Source organism: Aethalodelphis obliquidens, unplaced genomic scaffold, assembly GCF_003676395.1.
Source record: "Aethalodelphis obliquidens isolate GAN/ISIS:26980383/991018 unplaced genomic scaffold, ASM367639v1 scaffold21, whole genome shotgun sequence".
In the NCBI taxonomy this organism is placed as follows: Eukaryota; Metazoa; Chordata; class Mammalia; order Artiodactyla; family Delphinidae; genus Aethalodelphis; species Aethalodelphis obliquidens.
The window spans coordinates 3388853-3405901 of NW_020837965.1; the positions used below are offsets into that span (position 1 = coordinate 3388853).

At 38.0% G+C, this 17049-nt stretch overlaps 1 protein-coding gene across 4 annotated transcripts in view; it reads right to left on the reverse strand.

Annotated features, from left to right (window-relative positions):
* The window catches only part of SPTLC2 (serine palmitoyltransferase long chain base subunit 2), a 111556-nt gene that overhangs the window by 8359 nt on the left and 86148 nt on the right, over positions 1–17049 (reverse strand). For 2 of the 4 annotated variants that reach the window (XM_027120172.1, XM_027120173.1), the window contains exons 10-11: positions 9263–9398; positions 6481–6610 (exon numbers count right to left, since the gene is read on the reverse strand). In XM_027120172.1, the coding sequence (XP_026975973.1) occupies positions 6481–6610; positions 9263–9398 (266 nt within the window). Of the gene's footprint in view, positions 1–6480; positions 6611–9262; positions 9399–15266; positions 16543–17049 lie in introns of those variants that run through there. The other 2 variants (XM_027120175.1, XM_027120174.1) reach the window with 2 other exon arrangements.

The window sequence follows — 17049 nt, forward strand, 5'->3', positions numbered from 1 at the left end:
AAAGGGGAAGTCAACAATAACACGATGATAGTGGGGGAACTTTAACACCCCACTTACATCAATGAACAGATCATCCAGACAAAAAATCAATAAGGAAACACAGGCCTTAAATGACACATTGGATTTGATGGCCTTAATTGATATTTATAGAGCATTCCACCTGAAAGCAGCAGAATACACATTCTTTTCAGGTGCACATGGAACATTTCTCCAGGATAGATCACATGCTGGACCACAAAGCAAGCCTCCGTAAATTTAAGAAAACTGAAATCAAAGTATCTTTTCCGACCACAATGCTATGAGATTAGAAGTCAATTACAAGAAAAAAACCTGTAAAAAACACAAACAATTGGAGGCTAAACTATATGCTACTAAACAAGCAATGGATCACTGAAAAAATCAAAGAGGAAATCAAAAAACACCTAGAGACAAATGAAAACATGATGATCCAAAACCTATGGGACACAGCAAAAGCAGTTCTAAGAGGGAACTTTATAGCAATACAAGCTTACCTCAGGAAATAAGAAAAATCTCAAAGAAACAACCTAACCTAACACCTAAAGCAACTAGAGAAAGAACAAACAAAACCCTAAGTTAGTAGAAGAAGTCATAAAGATCAGAGCAGAAATAAATGAAATACAGACTAAAAAAAACAATAGAAAAGATCAATGAAACTAAAAGCTGGTTCTTTGAAAAGATAAACAAAATTGATAAACCTTTAGACAGACTCATCAAGAAGAAAGGGAGAGGGCTCAAATCAATAAAATTAGAAATGAAAAGGGAGAAGTTACAATTGACACCACAGAAATACAAAGGACCATAAGATACTACTACAAGCAACTATATGCCAATAAAATGACAACCTAAAATAAATGGACAAATTCCAAAAAGGTACCATCTCCCAAGACCGATTCAGGAAGAAACAGAAAATATGAACTGACCAATCACAAGTACTGAAATTGAAACTGATAGCAGTTAACTAATTTCCAAAACTAATTTCCAATAAACTAATTTCCAAAACACCCAACAGGGACTTCTCTGGTGGTCCAGTGTTGAGACTCTGCACTTCCAACGCAGGGGGTGTGGGTTCGATCCCTGGTCGAGGAACTAGGATCTCACATGCCATGCAGCGTGGCTAAAAAATAAATAAATAGAAATAAAAATACTTTGTGTGTGTGTGTGTATAAAAACTCCCAACAAACAGAAGTCCAGGACCAGATGGCTTTGCAGGTGAATTCTATCAAACATTTAGAGAAGAGTTAACACCTATCCTTCTGAAACTATTCCCAAAAATTGCAAAGTAAGGAACACTCCCTAACTCATTCTATAAGGCCACTATCACCCTGATACCAAAACCACACAACAATGCCACAATGGAAGAAAATTACAGGCCAGTAACACTGATGAACATGGTCGCAAAAATCCTCAACAAAATACTAGCAAACTGAATCCAATGATACATTAAAAGGATCATGCACCATGACCAAGTGAGATTTATCCCAGGGATACAAGAATTTTTCAATGTCCGCAAATCAATCAGTGTGATACACCACATTAACAAATTGAAGAATAAAAACTATATGATCATTTCAATAGATGCAGAATTTTGACAAAATTCAACACCCATTTATGATAAAAACTCTCCAGAAAGTGAGCATAGAGGGAACCTACTTCTGGGAGTTGCCTGGTGGCCTAGTGGTTAGGATTCAGTGCTATCACTGCAGTGGCCTGGGCTTGATCCTGGTTGGGGAACTGAGATCCCACAAGCCACGTAGTGCAGCCAAAAGAAGAGGGAACCTACCTCAACATAGTAAAGCCCATATATGACAAACCCACAGCTAACGTCATACTCAATGGTGAAAAGTTGAAAGCATTTCCTCTAAGATCAGTAACAAGACAATGATGTCCACTCTTGCCACTTTTATTCAACATAGTTTTGGAAGTCCTAGACACAGAAATCAGAGAAGAAAACGAAATAAAAGGAATCCAAATTGGAAAAGAAGTAAAACTGTCACTGTTTGCAGATGACATGATACTATACATAGAAAATCCTAAAGATGTTACCAGAAAACTACTAGAGCTCATCAATGTATTTGGTAAAGTTGCAGGATACAAAATTAATACACAGAAATCTGTTGCATTCCTATACACTAACACCAAAAGACCAGAAAGAGAAATTAAGGAAACAATCCCATTTGCCATCACATCAAAAAGAATAAAATACCTAGGAATAAACCTTCCTACGGAGACAGAAGACCTGTACTCTGAAAACTATGTGATGCTGATGAAAGAAATCAAAGATGACACAGACAGATGGAAAGATAAACCATGTTCTTGGATTGGAGGAATCAATATCGTCAAAATGACTATACTACCCAAGGCAATCTACAGATTCAATGCAATCCCTATCAAATCACCAAGGGCATTTTTTGCAGATCTAGAACAAAAAATCTTAAAATTTATATGGAGACGTAAAAGACTCTGAATAGGCAAAGCAATCCTGAGAAAGAAAAATGGACCTGGAGGAATCAGGCTATACTCACTTCAGACTATATGATAAAAGCTACAGTAATCAAAACAGCATGGTATGGGCACAAAGACAGACTTATAGATCAACGGAACAGGATAGAAAGCCCAGAAATAAACCCACGAACCTATGGTCAATTAATCTGTGACAAAGGAGGCAAGGATATACAATGGAGAAAAGACAATCTCTTCAATAAGCGGTGCTGGGAAAACTGGACAGTTACATGTAAAAGAATGAAATCAGAACATTCTCTAACACCATATACAAAAAACCCCTCAAAATGGATTAAAGACCTAAATGTAAGACCAGATACCATAAAATTCTTAGAGGAAAACATAGGCAGAACACTCTTTGACATAAATCGCAGCAATATCTTTTTGGATCCACCTCCTAGAGTAATGAAAATAAAAACAAAAATAAACAAGTGGGATCTAATTAAACTTAAAAGCTTCTGCACGGCAAAGGAAACGATAATCAAACAAAGAGACAGGACTTCCCTGGTGGCACAGTGGTTAAGAACCTGCTTGCGAATGCAGGGGACACGGGTTCAATCTCTGGTCTGGGAAGATCCCACATGCGGCGGAGCAACTAAGCCCATGCGCCACAACTACTGAGGCTGCGCTCTAGAACCTGTGAGCCACAACTACCAAGCCCATGTGCCACAACTACTGAAGCCCATGTGACCTAGAGCCTGCATACCGCAACTACTGAGCCCATGCGCTACAACTACTGAAGCCCACATGCCTAGAGCCCACGCACTGCAACAAGAGAAGCCACGGCAATGAGAAGCCCATGCACCGCAATGAAGAGTAGACCCCAGTCACCGCTAAGTAGAGGCCGCGTGCAGCAATGAAGACCCAACGCAGCCAAATAAATAAATAAATAAACAAACAAACAAAGAGACAGCCTAGAGAATGGGAGAAAATATTTGCAAGTGATGCGACCGACAAAGGATTAATTTCCAAAATATATGAATGGCTCATGCAGCTCAATATCACAAAAACAAACAACCTAATCAAAAAATGGGCAAAGATCTACACAGACAATTCCCCAAAGAAGACATAGAGAGGGCCAAAAAGCACATGAAAAGATGCTTAACATCACTAATTATTAGAGAAAAGCAAATCAAAACTACAGTGAGGTATCACCTCACACTGGTCAGAATGGCCATCATCAAAAAGTCTACTTAACAGGGCTTCCTTGGTGGCGCAGTGGTTAAGAATCCACCTGCCAATGCAAAGGACACAGGTTCGAGCCCTGGTCTGGGAAGATCCCACATGCCACAGAGCAACTAAGCCCATGCGCCACAACTACTGAGCCTGTGCTCTAGAGCCTGCGAGCCACACCTACTGAGCCTGTGTGCCACAACTACTGAAGCCCACGCACCTAGAGCCCGTGCTCCACAATGAGAGAAGCCACCGCAACAAGAAGCCCACGTACTGCAACGAAGAGTAGCCCCTGCTTACCGCAACTAGAGAAAGCCCGGGTGCATCAATGAAGACCCAATGCAGCCAAAAAAAAAAAAAAAAAAAAAGTGGACCAGGCTTGACTAAACATCATGGTACTCTTCACCACTGCACACACTTCAAAAAAAAAAAAAAAAGTCTACAAAGTCTACAAACAATAAATGCTAGAGAGGGTGTAGAGAAAAGGGAACCCTTCTACACTCTTGGTGGGAATGTAAGCTGGTGCAGCCACTGTGGAAAACGGTATGGAGGTTCCTCAGAAAACTAAAACTAGAACTACCATATGATCCAGCAGTCCCACTACTGGGTATATATCCAGACAAAACTAAAATTAAAAAAGATGCATGCACCCCTATGTTCCTAGCAGCACTATTTACAATAATCAAGATATGGAAACAACCTAAATGTCCATCAACAGAGGAATGGATAAAGAAGGTGTGGTAATATATACAATGGAACATCACTCAGCCATAAAAAAGAATGAAATAATGAAATAATTTGCAGCAACATGGATGGACCTAGTGATTATCATACTAAGTGAAGTCAGACAGAGAAAGAGAAATATCATATGATAACATTTATATGTGGAATCTAAAGAAATGATACAAATGAACTTATTTACAAAACAGGAATAGACCCACAGACTTAGAGAACGAACTTATGGTTACCAAAGGGGAATGGTGGGGGTGTGGGATAAATTAGGAGTTTGGGATGAACATATACACATGACTAGATATAAAATAGATAACAAGGACCTACTGTACAGCTCAGGGAACTCTACTCACTCCTCTGTAATAACCTATATGGAAAAAGAATCTGAAAAAGAATAGATACATGTATATGTACAAACTGAATCACTGTTGTACACTTGAAACTAACACAACATTGTAAATCAACTATACTCCACTATAAAATAAAAATTTTTTAAAAAATAAAAATAATCAAGATACTGGTGAGAAGACAGACACCTAAATCAATGAAACAGAACAGACTTTTCAGAAATGAATTTACACAATATATTCAACTGATTTTTGACAAAGTTGTTAAGGAAAACACATGGAGGCATGATAGCCTTTTTTCAAAAAATGATGCTGAATATGAATAATAGCCTAAAAGACCTCTAAAAACTTGATAATATGAAAATAAAAGATAAACAATGAAACTTGGACATAAACTTGTACAGATACTTTATCACAGAAGATACACAGATGGCAACTGGGCACATTAAAAAAAAAAGGTTCAACAACATTTGTGATTAGGGAAATACAATCTAAAGTCATCACGTTATCCAATATACATATTAGAGGGACTAGAATTTAAAAGTTTAATGGATGCAGCTTCAATCCCTGGTCGGGGCACTAAGATCCCACATGCTGCAGGGCAACTAAGCTCAGATGCCACAACTAGAGAGAAGCCTGTGCACCGCAGTGGAGGATCCCGCGTGCCATAACGAAGATCCCGCATGCCGCAACTAAGACCCGACGCGGCCAAAAATAAAATAAATATTTTTTAAAAATTAATAAGCCAATCCTAATTCAGAGAGAAATAAGAAAAACATTAGAAATACTGATATTGATACAAAGGTGTGCTTTACTAAAATATGTGGGATTCCACTGACACGGTGTTCATTGGAAAATCCATATCCAAATCAAAAAGTTAGAAAATAATAGCAAAATAAACCAACAGAAGGATAAGAAAAAATTCAAAAGGGAAAAATACACTAGAAATTCTAAAAAAAAAAAAATTAAATAAAAAATGCTAAAAAAAAAAGTCTGAAGTCTCAGGTGTGAAATAATAGCATATTAAGAGAATATCAAGAGATGAGAACATATTAAGAGACCATAAATAATTACATTCAGTAATAATTATGAGCTCCTACTATGTGCCTGGCACTGTGGTAGGTCCTGGGGATACAGAAGGAGAAAAATAGACTTAGTCCCTCCTAAAGATTTATCTAATGGTAAAGATTGCCATTAAATAATTACAGGTGTAAAGAATTTCCTAGGGGAGAGTCTTAGGATTTCCAGAAATATCTAGCCAAGAGGGTTTGGGAAAACCCTTGAGCAAGTTTCTTTTAAGTGGAGATGTTAAGAATGAGTAGCAGTCAGCCAGGCAAAGGGGAGAGAAAGGTCAAGAGAGAAACTGCCACAGACAGAACAACACACAAGAAAGCTCAGGGGAGAAACAGCTAGAGTAGAAAGAGAATGTAGAGCTGTAGAGATCATAATGAGAGAGAGTGGAACAAGATGAAGCCAGAAAATTCTCTAGAGCCCTGATCATGCAGTGTCTGGTGGGTGATGCTAACAGTTTTGCAATTTTTTGTAAATAGCAATGTATTAAGCAGCATTGTGCACTCCCTCCTCTACTTCACCAGTAAATATCTCAGGTGCTCAGAGAGCATCGGGACCAACAGATGATTAATTTCATCTGATATACAGGCCTTCTTAGTATAAGGTATATTACATCAAAGTGAAAATGTCTACTTACAGTATCAAGCATTTCTTTGGTATGAGCTGCTGACAGGCAAAACCTGGCTCTGGACTCAATGATTGGGGTAGCAGGAAATCCTACCACAACTACACCGATATTCCGCTTTAGCATCTCCCGTCCAAAGGCGCTGCAGAGGGAAAACAAGAAAAGAAACCAGGAAGAATAATAAATCACACAGTACAAAGGCCTGAATGATGTAAACTCTTGGGTGATACAGGCACTAGACAGTTCTATGAGGAATTTCTTCTAACTTCTATGAAAGTTAAAATTGACAGTTTACAAAGACTTCTTTTATTCAGTCCTAAAGTGGTCTTCTCCCAAATAGTTTCCTTCAGGAAGGTGAAAGAATATTGTTGGCACAGACCAATTTTTAATAGGGCTTGCCTAAAGTAATTTGCAACTGTAGCCTTAAGGTGTCACTGACATGTCACAGTCGTTCAGAGGTTTCAAAATGAACTTGAGTTTAAAACCTGGTCCTTGCAGGCTTGGCAGTTTAAAAAATTCTTAAGATTAAGGATGCAAAGGATCTGGACATCTTTCTGCTGGCAGAAAGGCCAAGCACTAGCCTTCCAGACCAGGCATTTTTTGGATCGACTTAAGTGTTGAGCTGCCTTTGTAATTCAGGGTTTCCTTTGGTGTTTGTGAGGCCAGCTCATCCCCAGACTTCAGATGACCACCCAGACCACACAGTTCTTGTTTAACCCCCCCATCCCAAGTCAAACTCGTGGCATGTGACCTTACTCTACATCTGTATCTTGCCTAATTAATACAATTCTAACTTTCATGTAAATTTTGTTATTTACTAAATTATGTTATTCTTTGTCCTTTTCTCTTGTTGACCTACCTTATTCCTTTCTGACTTTTCCCTTAGCTGTTTAAAGCATTTGTTTGAGAATAAAAAATTCCACTCACTTTAGTAATAGCACCAGCTTTCCCCACTCCTAGTAACAGTACATCCTCTTCAATGTGTTTCCTTTGTGTCAGGCCAAGTCCTGCATCTTTAGCACATGCTCCCGAACTGTCTAGTGCTTTATTCCAATTCTGCCTTACTCTCTCTAAATCTTAATTATAACGTACATAGTCAGTTTCACCTGTATAGAATAAATTAGACACAGTCCTCTCCAAAGAAAGCGTTCTAGACTAAGTCAATCCTCCAGAACAGGTAACTTTTTGAGTTTATTTATGATGATAATTCCATTTAAAGAAGAATGAGGGAAATCCTACACCTCTGCTTTGGTGTAGGATTCCCTCATTTCCTCCATCTCCTCTGAAGGCCATAATGCCAATTGCCCATATGACTTCCTACTGGAAACTAAACTCCTCTTTTTCCCTCAATGAGCACCCTTTCCCAATATCCCCCATTCACTAACTTTGGAATCACCATACTTCCAGGTTCCCTGATTTAATTTTCCCTCCTATATTCACTTTAATCAACACTTATTGAGTGCAAGGGGCTGTGGTGGGCACTGGGGATTCAAAGATGAATAGAAATATTTGCTCCTTTAATGAGTTCCATTAAACCTGAGAAATGATCCTTACTCAATTTTATATTTACAATCCAGTCAAAACTCACAAATCTGAAAAGATGTGCCTTTTTTACTGAACCTATACTAAGCAGATGACTCCTTTATTTTATTTTTAAAATAAATTTATTTATTTTTGGCTATGTTGGGTCTTTTTTGCTGTGCACGGGCTTTCTCTAGTTGCGGCAAGCGGGGGCTACTCTTCGTTGCAGTGTGTGGGCTCTAGGTGCGTGGGGTTCAGTAGTTGTGGCACGCGGGCTCAGCAGTTGTGGCTCACGGGCTCTAGAGCGCAGGCTCAGTAGTTGTGGTGCACGGGCTTAGTTGCTCCGCGGCATGTGGGATATTCCTAGACCAGGGATCAAACCCGTGTCCCCTGCATTGGCAGGCGGATTCTTAACCACTGCGCCACCAGGGAAGTCTGACTCCTTTATTTTATATCTCTGGTGCAATTTTGCACATAATTATTTTGCAAATAATTAGATTTGTCCACTTCATATCTGCTTTTCATATATATTTTGGTTTCATTATACATCTGTACTTCTCAAATACATTGAAAGCTATTCCAGGGCAAAGATTTCCATTATACACGCCTTGCACAAGCCAGAGAGGCTGGTGTAAAGTGCACATCTGACCTCATGGCTCACTGTTCCCCCTTGGGCACTGTACTTCAGCTCCACTCACCTCCTGCTAGTCTTCCATCAGGTAAGTATGTTCCTGCATTGTGGCCTTTGCACAGAAGCTTCTTCCTCCAAGTGGCTAACTTGCTCAGCTAGTTCAAGCTCAGATGTCATCTTCCCTTACCCCTGAGGCTGTCGAGGGTGACCACCCCATTTAATACTGTAATCTGCCCACCCACAGTGCACTCTCAAACCCCATATCCTGCTTTTTTTTTCCTATAGCCCTTAACACCTTCTAGCGTATTACATAATTTCTTTATTTATTACGTTTGTCTGACTCTTGCCCCAGTAGAGCATAAACTCCACAAGGACATGGGTTTTTCTGTGTTTTGTTCACTGATCTATCTCAATCCCCCAGAAGAGTGCATTAAACTCAAATGTTTGTTTAAGGAAAGACTAACAAGTTAACATATTTTACAAATTGGAATCCACTTGTTTAATCTACGGCAGATCTAGCAAACAAATGTTAACATAATGAGGCCAAGACAATTTTACCTAACAAAATATATAAGCCTGGTCTCACATCATGGTAAACCTTAAGTCTAATAAGAGGGCAATCTGTAATCTGCAAAAAGGTACCCAATTTTGGCTGGCATGTAGAGCATCAGAGGCACCACTGGAGAATCTTCATTTCCATAGATGATGAAGCCCATATTTTTCAGACGTCTTCTGAAATATCTGACGTTTTCAGCTAACTGCTGTATACACTCTTTGCCTGGAAAATCATGGGGAAGGAAACAAAATAATACTAAGAAAGAAGAAGTGGAAAAAGACAGCAATCTCCTCCATCTCTATTCTATCAATCAATTCTATGTTTTGTTTCTTTCTTTCCCATATAAAATATTTTTGCACAGTAAACTGTATGGAATAATAAGTAGAAACAAATATATCTTGCGTTTGTATTCTGTCATAGTAGGTGTTGATAGCAGACTTTATAGTAATGTACAAAATAAAGTTTAATGACCAGTATTTCCATGGCACATTAGCATCTTCAAACATTTTCATTGATACTACCTCATTTAACACTCTACCACCCCTTTACAGTAGGTTGGATAATTATCATCATTCTCATTTTATATATTAGGAGACTCACAAAGGTTGTGAGTGGCCTACAGTTACACAATAATGAGTGGCACAGTTGACTAGAAGCTAGGCCTCTCAACTTCAATATTCATTCCAAAAACCGTGCTGCAAATAATTTTACACATAAGACCAGAGACAGAACCATTCAGAGCCCCATATTTTCCTCTTAAGAGTTTATGTTACCATTTCCCTAAAACTTCTACCAGACAGCAATAGCATACACATATAATAATGTAAAAATCATATTTTTAATCCTACTTTGTTCATCTTCCCTAAAACACAAATGGATTAAGACACACATTTCTCTAACTGCTGATTGACTAAATATTTGGCCTGGTTTTGACTTTATGGTAGGTCAATCTACGAACAGATGTCCAAAAACAATCGTTCTGTTACAGAGAGCAAGACATAAATTCAAAAGATCAGCTTGCAAAGGGCTAAGAACTGTTTAATGGTTTTCTAAATCACAAATACTCACAAATAAGAAAAGGTTGCAGTCATTTTCACATATATTAGAAAGCAAGCAAATTCATATTTTAAAAAATACAACCATACAGCTCAAAGGTAAGTTAATCAATTGCAAATACAGATGACTAACAAATGTCCTTAGAATCAAAACACTAACATATCCGTCATTGATGGGAAACTACTCTAGATAAGTTTGCTGCAAATAACCCCAAATTAATACTCTATATGTAAATAATTTCAAGTTGACCGGAGAAGCAAATACAAGCTTAGATTAGTTTAGTGTGAACCCTGAAGAACATCACTTAACTTATGACATACATCTTACACATATTAAAAGACATTAAGGTATGTTAAGTTTATGTTGACAACTGATGAGCCACGTACTCTAATTTTCCCCTAGAAATACCAACACATGCTTACTCTACATTTAGAATAAGAGACTTCCACTTCCAGCCATGATAAAGTACTAGGAACCGGATTTTCTTTCCTGTTTGTAAACAACAGAAAGCTGGACAGAGTATATTACAAAATGGTTTTCAGACACTGGGCCCCAGGCAGTGGGGGACTGTGCTGCTGCAGAGAAGGGAAAACAGAAGTGAGTCTCTGGACTGTCCTCATACCACCTGGAGACAGGTTCCGGGCTGCTCCAGGAGTGGGGACCTAGTCTTGTCAGTCGAAGACATCAGATTTTGGAGTTGGGGAGGCTAAGGTGGCTAGAATTTACTGGGCACACAACAGGGGAGGAGGAAGGTGCACGAGAGACCTTTGGGGGTCTACAGAAGAGCATGTGGCAAAGCGCTGATCTGAACACGTATGAGAAGAAACTATGAGGGGCTGGAGAAAGCTCCAACAGAAAGCAGCAGACTGAACAATTCCCAGCACTCATACAGGTGGGAATAGCTTCTATTTTCACCAACCAAAATGGAGAGACCTCAGAATCACACTAGTAGTGGAGCTAAATTAGCCCTAGACTAAAACTTGCTCTGGCCCACCCTAACACCCCTTAAAAGCAAGTCTTAAAAGGATCCAATTGATTCCAAGAACAAAGTCCAACATTATTACCTAAATGAATACAAAATGCAGCCCCTAGTAATGTAAAATTCACAATGTGTGACGTATAATAAAAAATTCTAGGCATTCAAAGAAACAGGAAAATATGACCCACCAACTAGGAGAAAAGTCTATCAATAGAAACAGACCAGAAATGACAGAATATTAGCAGACAAGGATACAAAAATGCTATTATAAATATACTCCATACATTCAGAAAAGTAGAGGAAACATGATGAAGACAGAAAGAAAATACATAAAAAGGGAACAACTGATACATGCAAAAATGATGAATCTTGGGGCTTCCCTGGTGGTGCAGTGGTTGAGAGTCCGCCTGCCGATGCAGGGGACACGGGTTCGTGCCCCGGTCCGGGAGGATCCCACATGCGGCGGAGCGGCTGGGCCCGTGAGCCATGGCCGCTGGGCCTGCGCGTCCGGAGCCTGTGCTCCGCGACGGGAGAGGCCACGGCAGTGAGAGGTCCGCATACCGCAAAAAAAAAAAAAAAAAAAAAGATGAATCTCAAAAGGATTATGTTAAATGAAATAAGTCAGACACAAAAGACTATACTCTTGTGAATTCATTTACAGGAAATTCTTAAAAAGACATAATTACAATGATAGAAAACAGATTAGTGGTTGCCAGGGAATGGAGAGAGGACTGACAGCAGAGCGGTATGAAGGGGACTTTTCAGGGGCGACAAAAACATTTTATACTTCAGTTATGGTATGGTTACATGGCTGTATACATTTGTCAAAACTCATGGAATTACACACTTAAAATCGGTGAATTTTATTGTATATAAATGATATTAAAGGTTTTTAGAAACTGTGTGACACATCTGCTAATTTAGTGTACATTAATTTTTCCTGTACCACTTATTATTTTACAACTTGCTACCTTTTTCTTATCATAAACTACCTTTTGTTAAAATATTTTTTTCTTATTCCAAGATTATCAAGAAAAATTATCAAGGAGAAGAAGAAAAGCTAAGAGAGTTAGACCTTACCTTTTCCACCTATGGCTATATCATTCTAAGCAAGTTCTCTGTAACAAAAGCAAGTGGAAATCTCAGTCTCACCATTCCTTGTCATCTGTTCCTTGACAAGAAGAGTCCCAAAAGAAAACACATCTAAAATAACATTCATAGGCAAAACTGGAAGATACTGAGAATAGGCATTTAAAATTCCCAACTTATATATCCTTATTATTGCTGAACAGTATTCCTTACCAAAGATATACCACAATTTGTTTACCCATTTATGTGTTAATGGACATTAGACTTGAGATTACCAACTTTCATTTTGGCAGTTATAAAGTTCAGATTTAAAAGAATTCTCTCTGAGGGACTTCCCTGGCAGCCCAGTGGTTAAGACTCTGTGCTGTCAATGCAGGGGGCACAGGTTTGATCCCAGGTCAGAGAACTAAGATCCCACATGCCATGTGGTGCAGCCAAAAAATTTAAAAAAAAAAAAAATTCTCTCCTAAATAGAGGATGTGGATAAAAGGGACCCTTGTACACTGCTGGTGGGAATGTAAATTGGTGCAGACACTATGGAAAACAGTATGGAGGTTCCTTAAAAAACTATTGATAAAAATAGAACTACCATATAATCCAGCAATTCCACCTCTGGGTATATATCTGGAAAAAAAGAAAACACTAATTCTAAAAGATATATGCACCCCAATGTTCACAGCAGCACTATTTACAGTAGCCAAGACATGAAAGCAACCCAAGTGTCCATCAACAGATGACTGGATTAAGAAGATATGGAATATATACAATGGAATATTACTCAGCCATAAGAAAGAATGAAATAATGCCATTTGCAGCAACAGGGACGGACTTAGAGAATATTATGCTTAGTTAAATAAGTCAGACAAAGAAAGACATATACTATATGGTATCACTTATATGGGCATATATCTGGAAAAGATGAAAACTCTAATTCTAAAAGATACATGCACCCCAGTATTCACAGCACTATTTACAACAGCCAAGACATGGAAGCAACCTAAACGTCCATCGACAGATGAATGGACAAAGATGTGTGTGTGCAAGTGTGTGTGTTTGTGTATACACACACACACAGTGGAATATTACTCAGCCATTAAAAAAAAGAACTAATGCCATTTGCAGCACCATGGATGGACCTAGAGATTATCATACTAAGTTCAGACAGAGAAAGACAAATATCATATGATATCACTTATATGTGGAATCTAAAAAAATGATGCAAATGAACTTATCTACAAAACAGAAATAGACTTACAGACTTAGAAAACAAACTTATGGTTACCAAAGGAGAGAGGGAAGGGGAGAGGGACAAATTAAAAGTATGGAATTAACAGATATAAACTACTATACATAAAATAGATAAGCAAAAGAATTTACTGTATAGCACAGGGAATTATACCCATTATCTTATAATAACCTATAATGGAATATAATCTGCAAAAATAATGAATCACTGTGCTATACTCCTGAAACTAACACAATATTGTAAATCAACTATACTTCAATTTAAAAAAATTCTCTCCTAAATATTTATTTAAGCATCTTAGTCATGCCCAAATAAGGGAAGAATTACTATAATTAGCAACTAACAGCTCAGTTTCATTTGCTTCTAACTGCTTTAGGTGGATATGGTAAAAGAATGTACTACAGTTGACCCTTAATCCATATAATTTATAGTCGGCCCTCCATAGCTGAGGTCTGCAGATTCAACCAACCAGGGACCACGTAGTATTGCAGCATTTACTGTTGAAAAATATCTACATGTAAGTGGACCCGGGCAGTTTAAACCTCTGTTGTTCACAGGTAAACTGTATTTATACTTTATACACAAAGAAACAGGCCCATAAATGTTAAACTACTTTCTCTAAGGCTTTTCATTCAGTAGGAGGAAGATCAAGGTTCTGACTCCCGTTTAGCGCTTTTTCTTCTAAACCACAGCAAGAAATTATGTACTTTTCAAACTTTCAAGTGTTTAACCCTTTACTGGGTAACAATATCTGTATTTTACTTTTTAAACGGCACTTACTAGCAATGAATAGGATAGGGATGAATGGGTGAAGGAGCCTAAGACACAAGGCAAGTATGAGACAAGTGGAAAGTAGTTCTTCCAATAAACTCATCTGGAATAGCAAACTGCAATCAACACTGGTGAGTAGGGAATAAAGACTGAGGGGAAGAATCAAGACCAGTGCTGGAGAAAGAAGCAAACTCAATTAGAAATAGTGGTCATCGTGAATCCCAGAAATTAAGTGGTCTGTTTATCCAACAAAACTACTAGGCTGAACCATGAAACTGCCAATATTTGACTATTTTTGACCTTAAAAAGGCGATTTCTTCTGATTCAACCTAATAATTTCAAAGATAATAATAGGAAAAGCAGCCAAGTTAAGTTACTTACAAATCAGTAAGCTTTTGCAGTTATACGTATTGGGAAAGTGGTTATCCCTTATTCCTGAAGTGACACTGAATTTTAAAGACAACACTGTTACCCATTTTGAATTAAATATCATATAAAATACCAGTTAATATTAATACAAGAAGCATGGTACTTAAGTCCAATCTGCTAGCTCAGTTCTAAAGAGTTTTCTTACTGCAGAGCTGCAGCAAGTATTTGGTCTAACACAAACTTAAAAACAAAGAAAGGTTAGCCTTGTTAAAAAAAAAGATACTGGGCTTTCCTGGTGGCGCAGTGGTTAAGAATCTGCCTGCAGGTGCAGGGGACACAGGTTCGAGCCCTGGCCCGAGAAGATCCCACATGCTGCGGAGCAACGAAGCCCGTGCATCACAACTACTGAGCCTGCGCTCTAGAGCCCGCGAGCCACAACTACTGAGCCCACATGCCACAACTACTGAAGCCTGAGCGCCTAGAGCCCGTGTTCCACAACAAGAGAAGCCACCACAATGAGAAGCCCGCACGCCACAACGAAGAGTAGCCCCCACTCGCCGCAACTAGAGAAAGCCCGCACACAGCAACAAAGACCCAGTGCAGCCAAAAATAAATAAATATATTAAAAAAAAAGATACTAACTCTTAAAAGGTCTTTATCCTTGCCTCAGAGAGAACACAGATGGTAATATAAGAGATCAGCATTCTTCTCTACTTTTCAAACATAAATCTTTACTTTTAAGGGTGATAAAAAGCATAAAAGCAATTTAGAGAAAACCTCTGTACTGATTCTCTTGAAGTTCACAAATGAACCTTACTGTGTTGGCTGTCCTTCTGGAATTTCTTAATACAATTTGTTAGAATGAAGCCATTTTTAGAATCTCTTCAATTAAAACCTACAGCCTGGCATGAAAGAGAGAAAAGTAAACACATATGTGTAGTTAATGTCCCAGAAAATGTAGCAGATAACTTTAACTGGTCATTTTTTAGTCCTGAACTTCTTGTAATAAATTTTATGCTAAGGAGGGAAGTAATGAATATGATGGATCAATAGGTTGTGATGGCATCATTAGTTTTAAGAAATAATGATGGCATCATTATTTCTTTTAAGGAAATAGAAAGCCTAAAAAGGGTGGAAGATGGAGGTAGAAGGAACAGCACAATTATCTACGTATTGATAACCATTATATATTGATAACTTTAAATCACTTTTACAATACAGAATTACAAAGAGAGTTATATTTATTAACCACTGCTAAACAGATTTGCAGTTGTACTAACTGCATTCCAGACATTTTCAAAAGAAATATTTTTACCAAGTCTTAATCCAGATTTCTCTGGGTTCTCAGGCTTGTAATCTTAGGGTTTGAAGGAACTACTCTGTTATTACTCAAATAAAATTCTGTAAGCCCTCCCAGACAGTTATTAATCAGAACAGATGGTGTTCCATGAGATAAAAATTTTCTGAAGTCTCAGGGCCAGTTAAAAAAAAAAAAAGATAAGATCTATGCACAAAACAAGAAATACAAAAGGTAGCAGATATTTTGTCTTAAATGGCATTAGTGCTAACTACTCAGAACTCAGGCTTCAAAAAATATAGCAAGTACTCACCTGTTCACACAGCAATATAACTTTCAATTTAGCTGATGAGCTTTTATATAACTTATAATCAGCAAAATGAGTTTGAGTCTGCAACTTCAAAAAAAACATTTCCGGTGTTAACCAAAATCTTTCAAAATAAAGGACACAAATATGACTGATGTTCAGTCAGAGTTGATCCCCTAACTCACATTATACTCCATTACACAGCTCCTAATCTTCTTAGATTTCCTGGATATGCTGATATAATCTGCCTTCCTGGGAAAAATAAAATAAAGTTACTGCTATTCCTCAGACTTATACTTTCCAATTAATCATAATGGGCTAGAAGAATTTGAAACTGAAGAGCTTCTTCCCCCCTCCCCACTTCTTCTTAAACGTCATAATATCAAAGCACATACGGGTTTTCTCAGTTTAGGGTTCCCAAAACAGAATACATAGCCCCAAGAATGGTTTCAGTTAGCTTTCAGCATTAATTAGGAGTTATGGGACATAAGGCAGGATAAAATATGGAAAAATACTACCCATCACCTTCTTCTAATTTATACTATCAAAGACATTACATTATGGATATTTCACATAATATCTCTTTAATACTTTATGTCTAAGAATTGAACTTAACTATCAATCTTTCAGTTTACTCATCTGTCCAAAGACTTATTTTTACTATCTGGAAGGTTACTTTTTCTAATATTTTACCTTGGTTGGACTATACTGCAGAGTGAAAAGGAACATGTTTCACTCCTGTGGTTTTTCTCTTGAAAA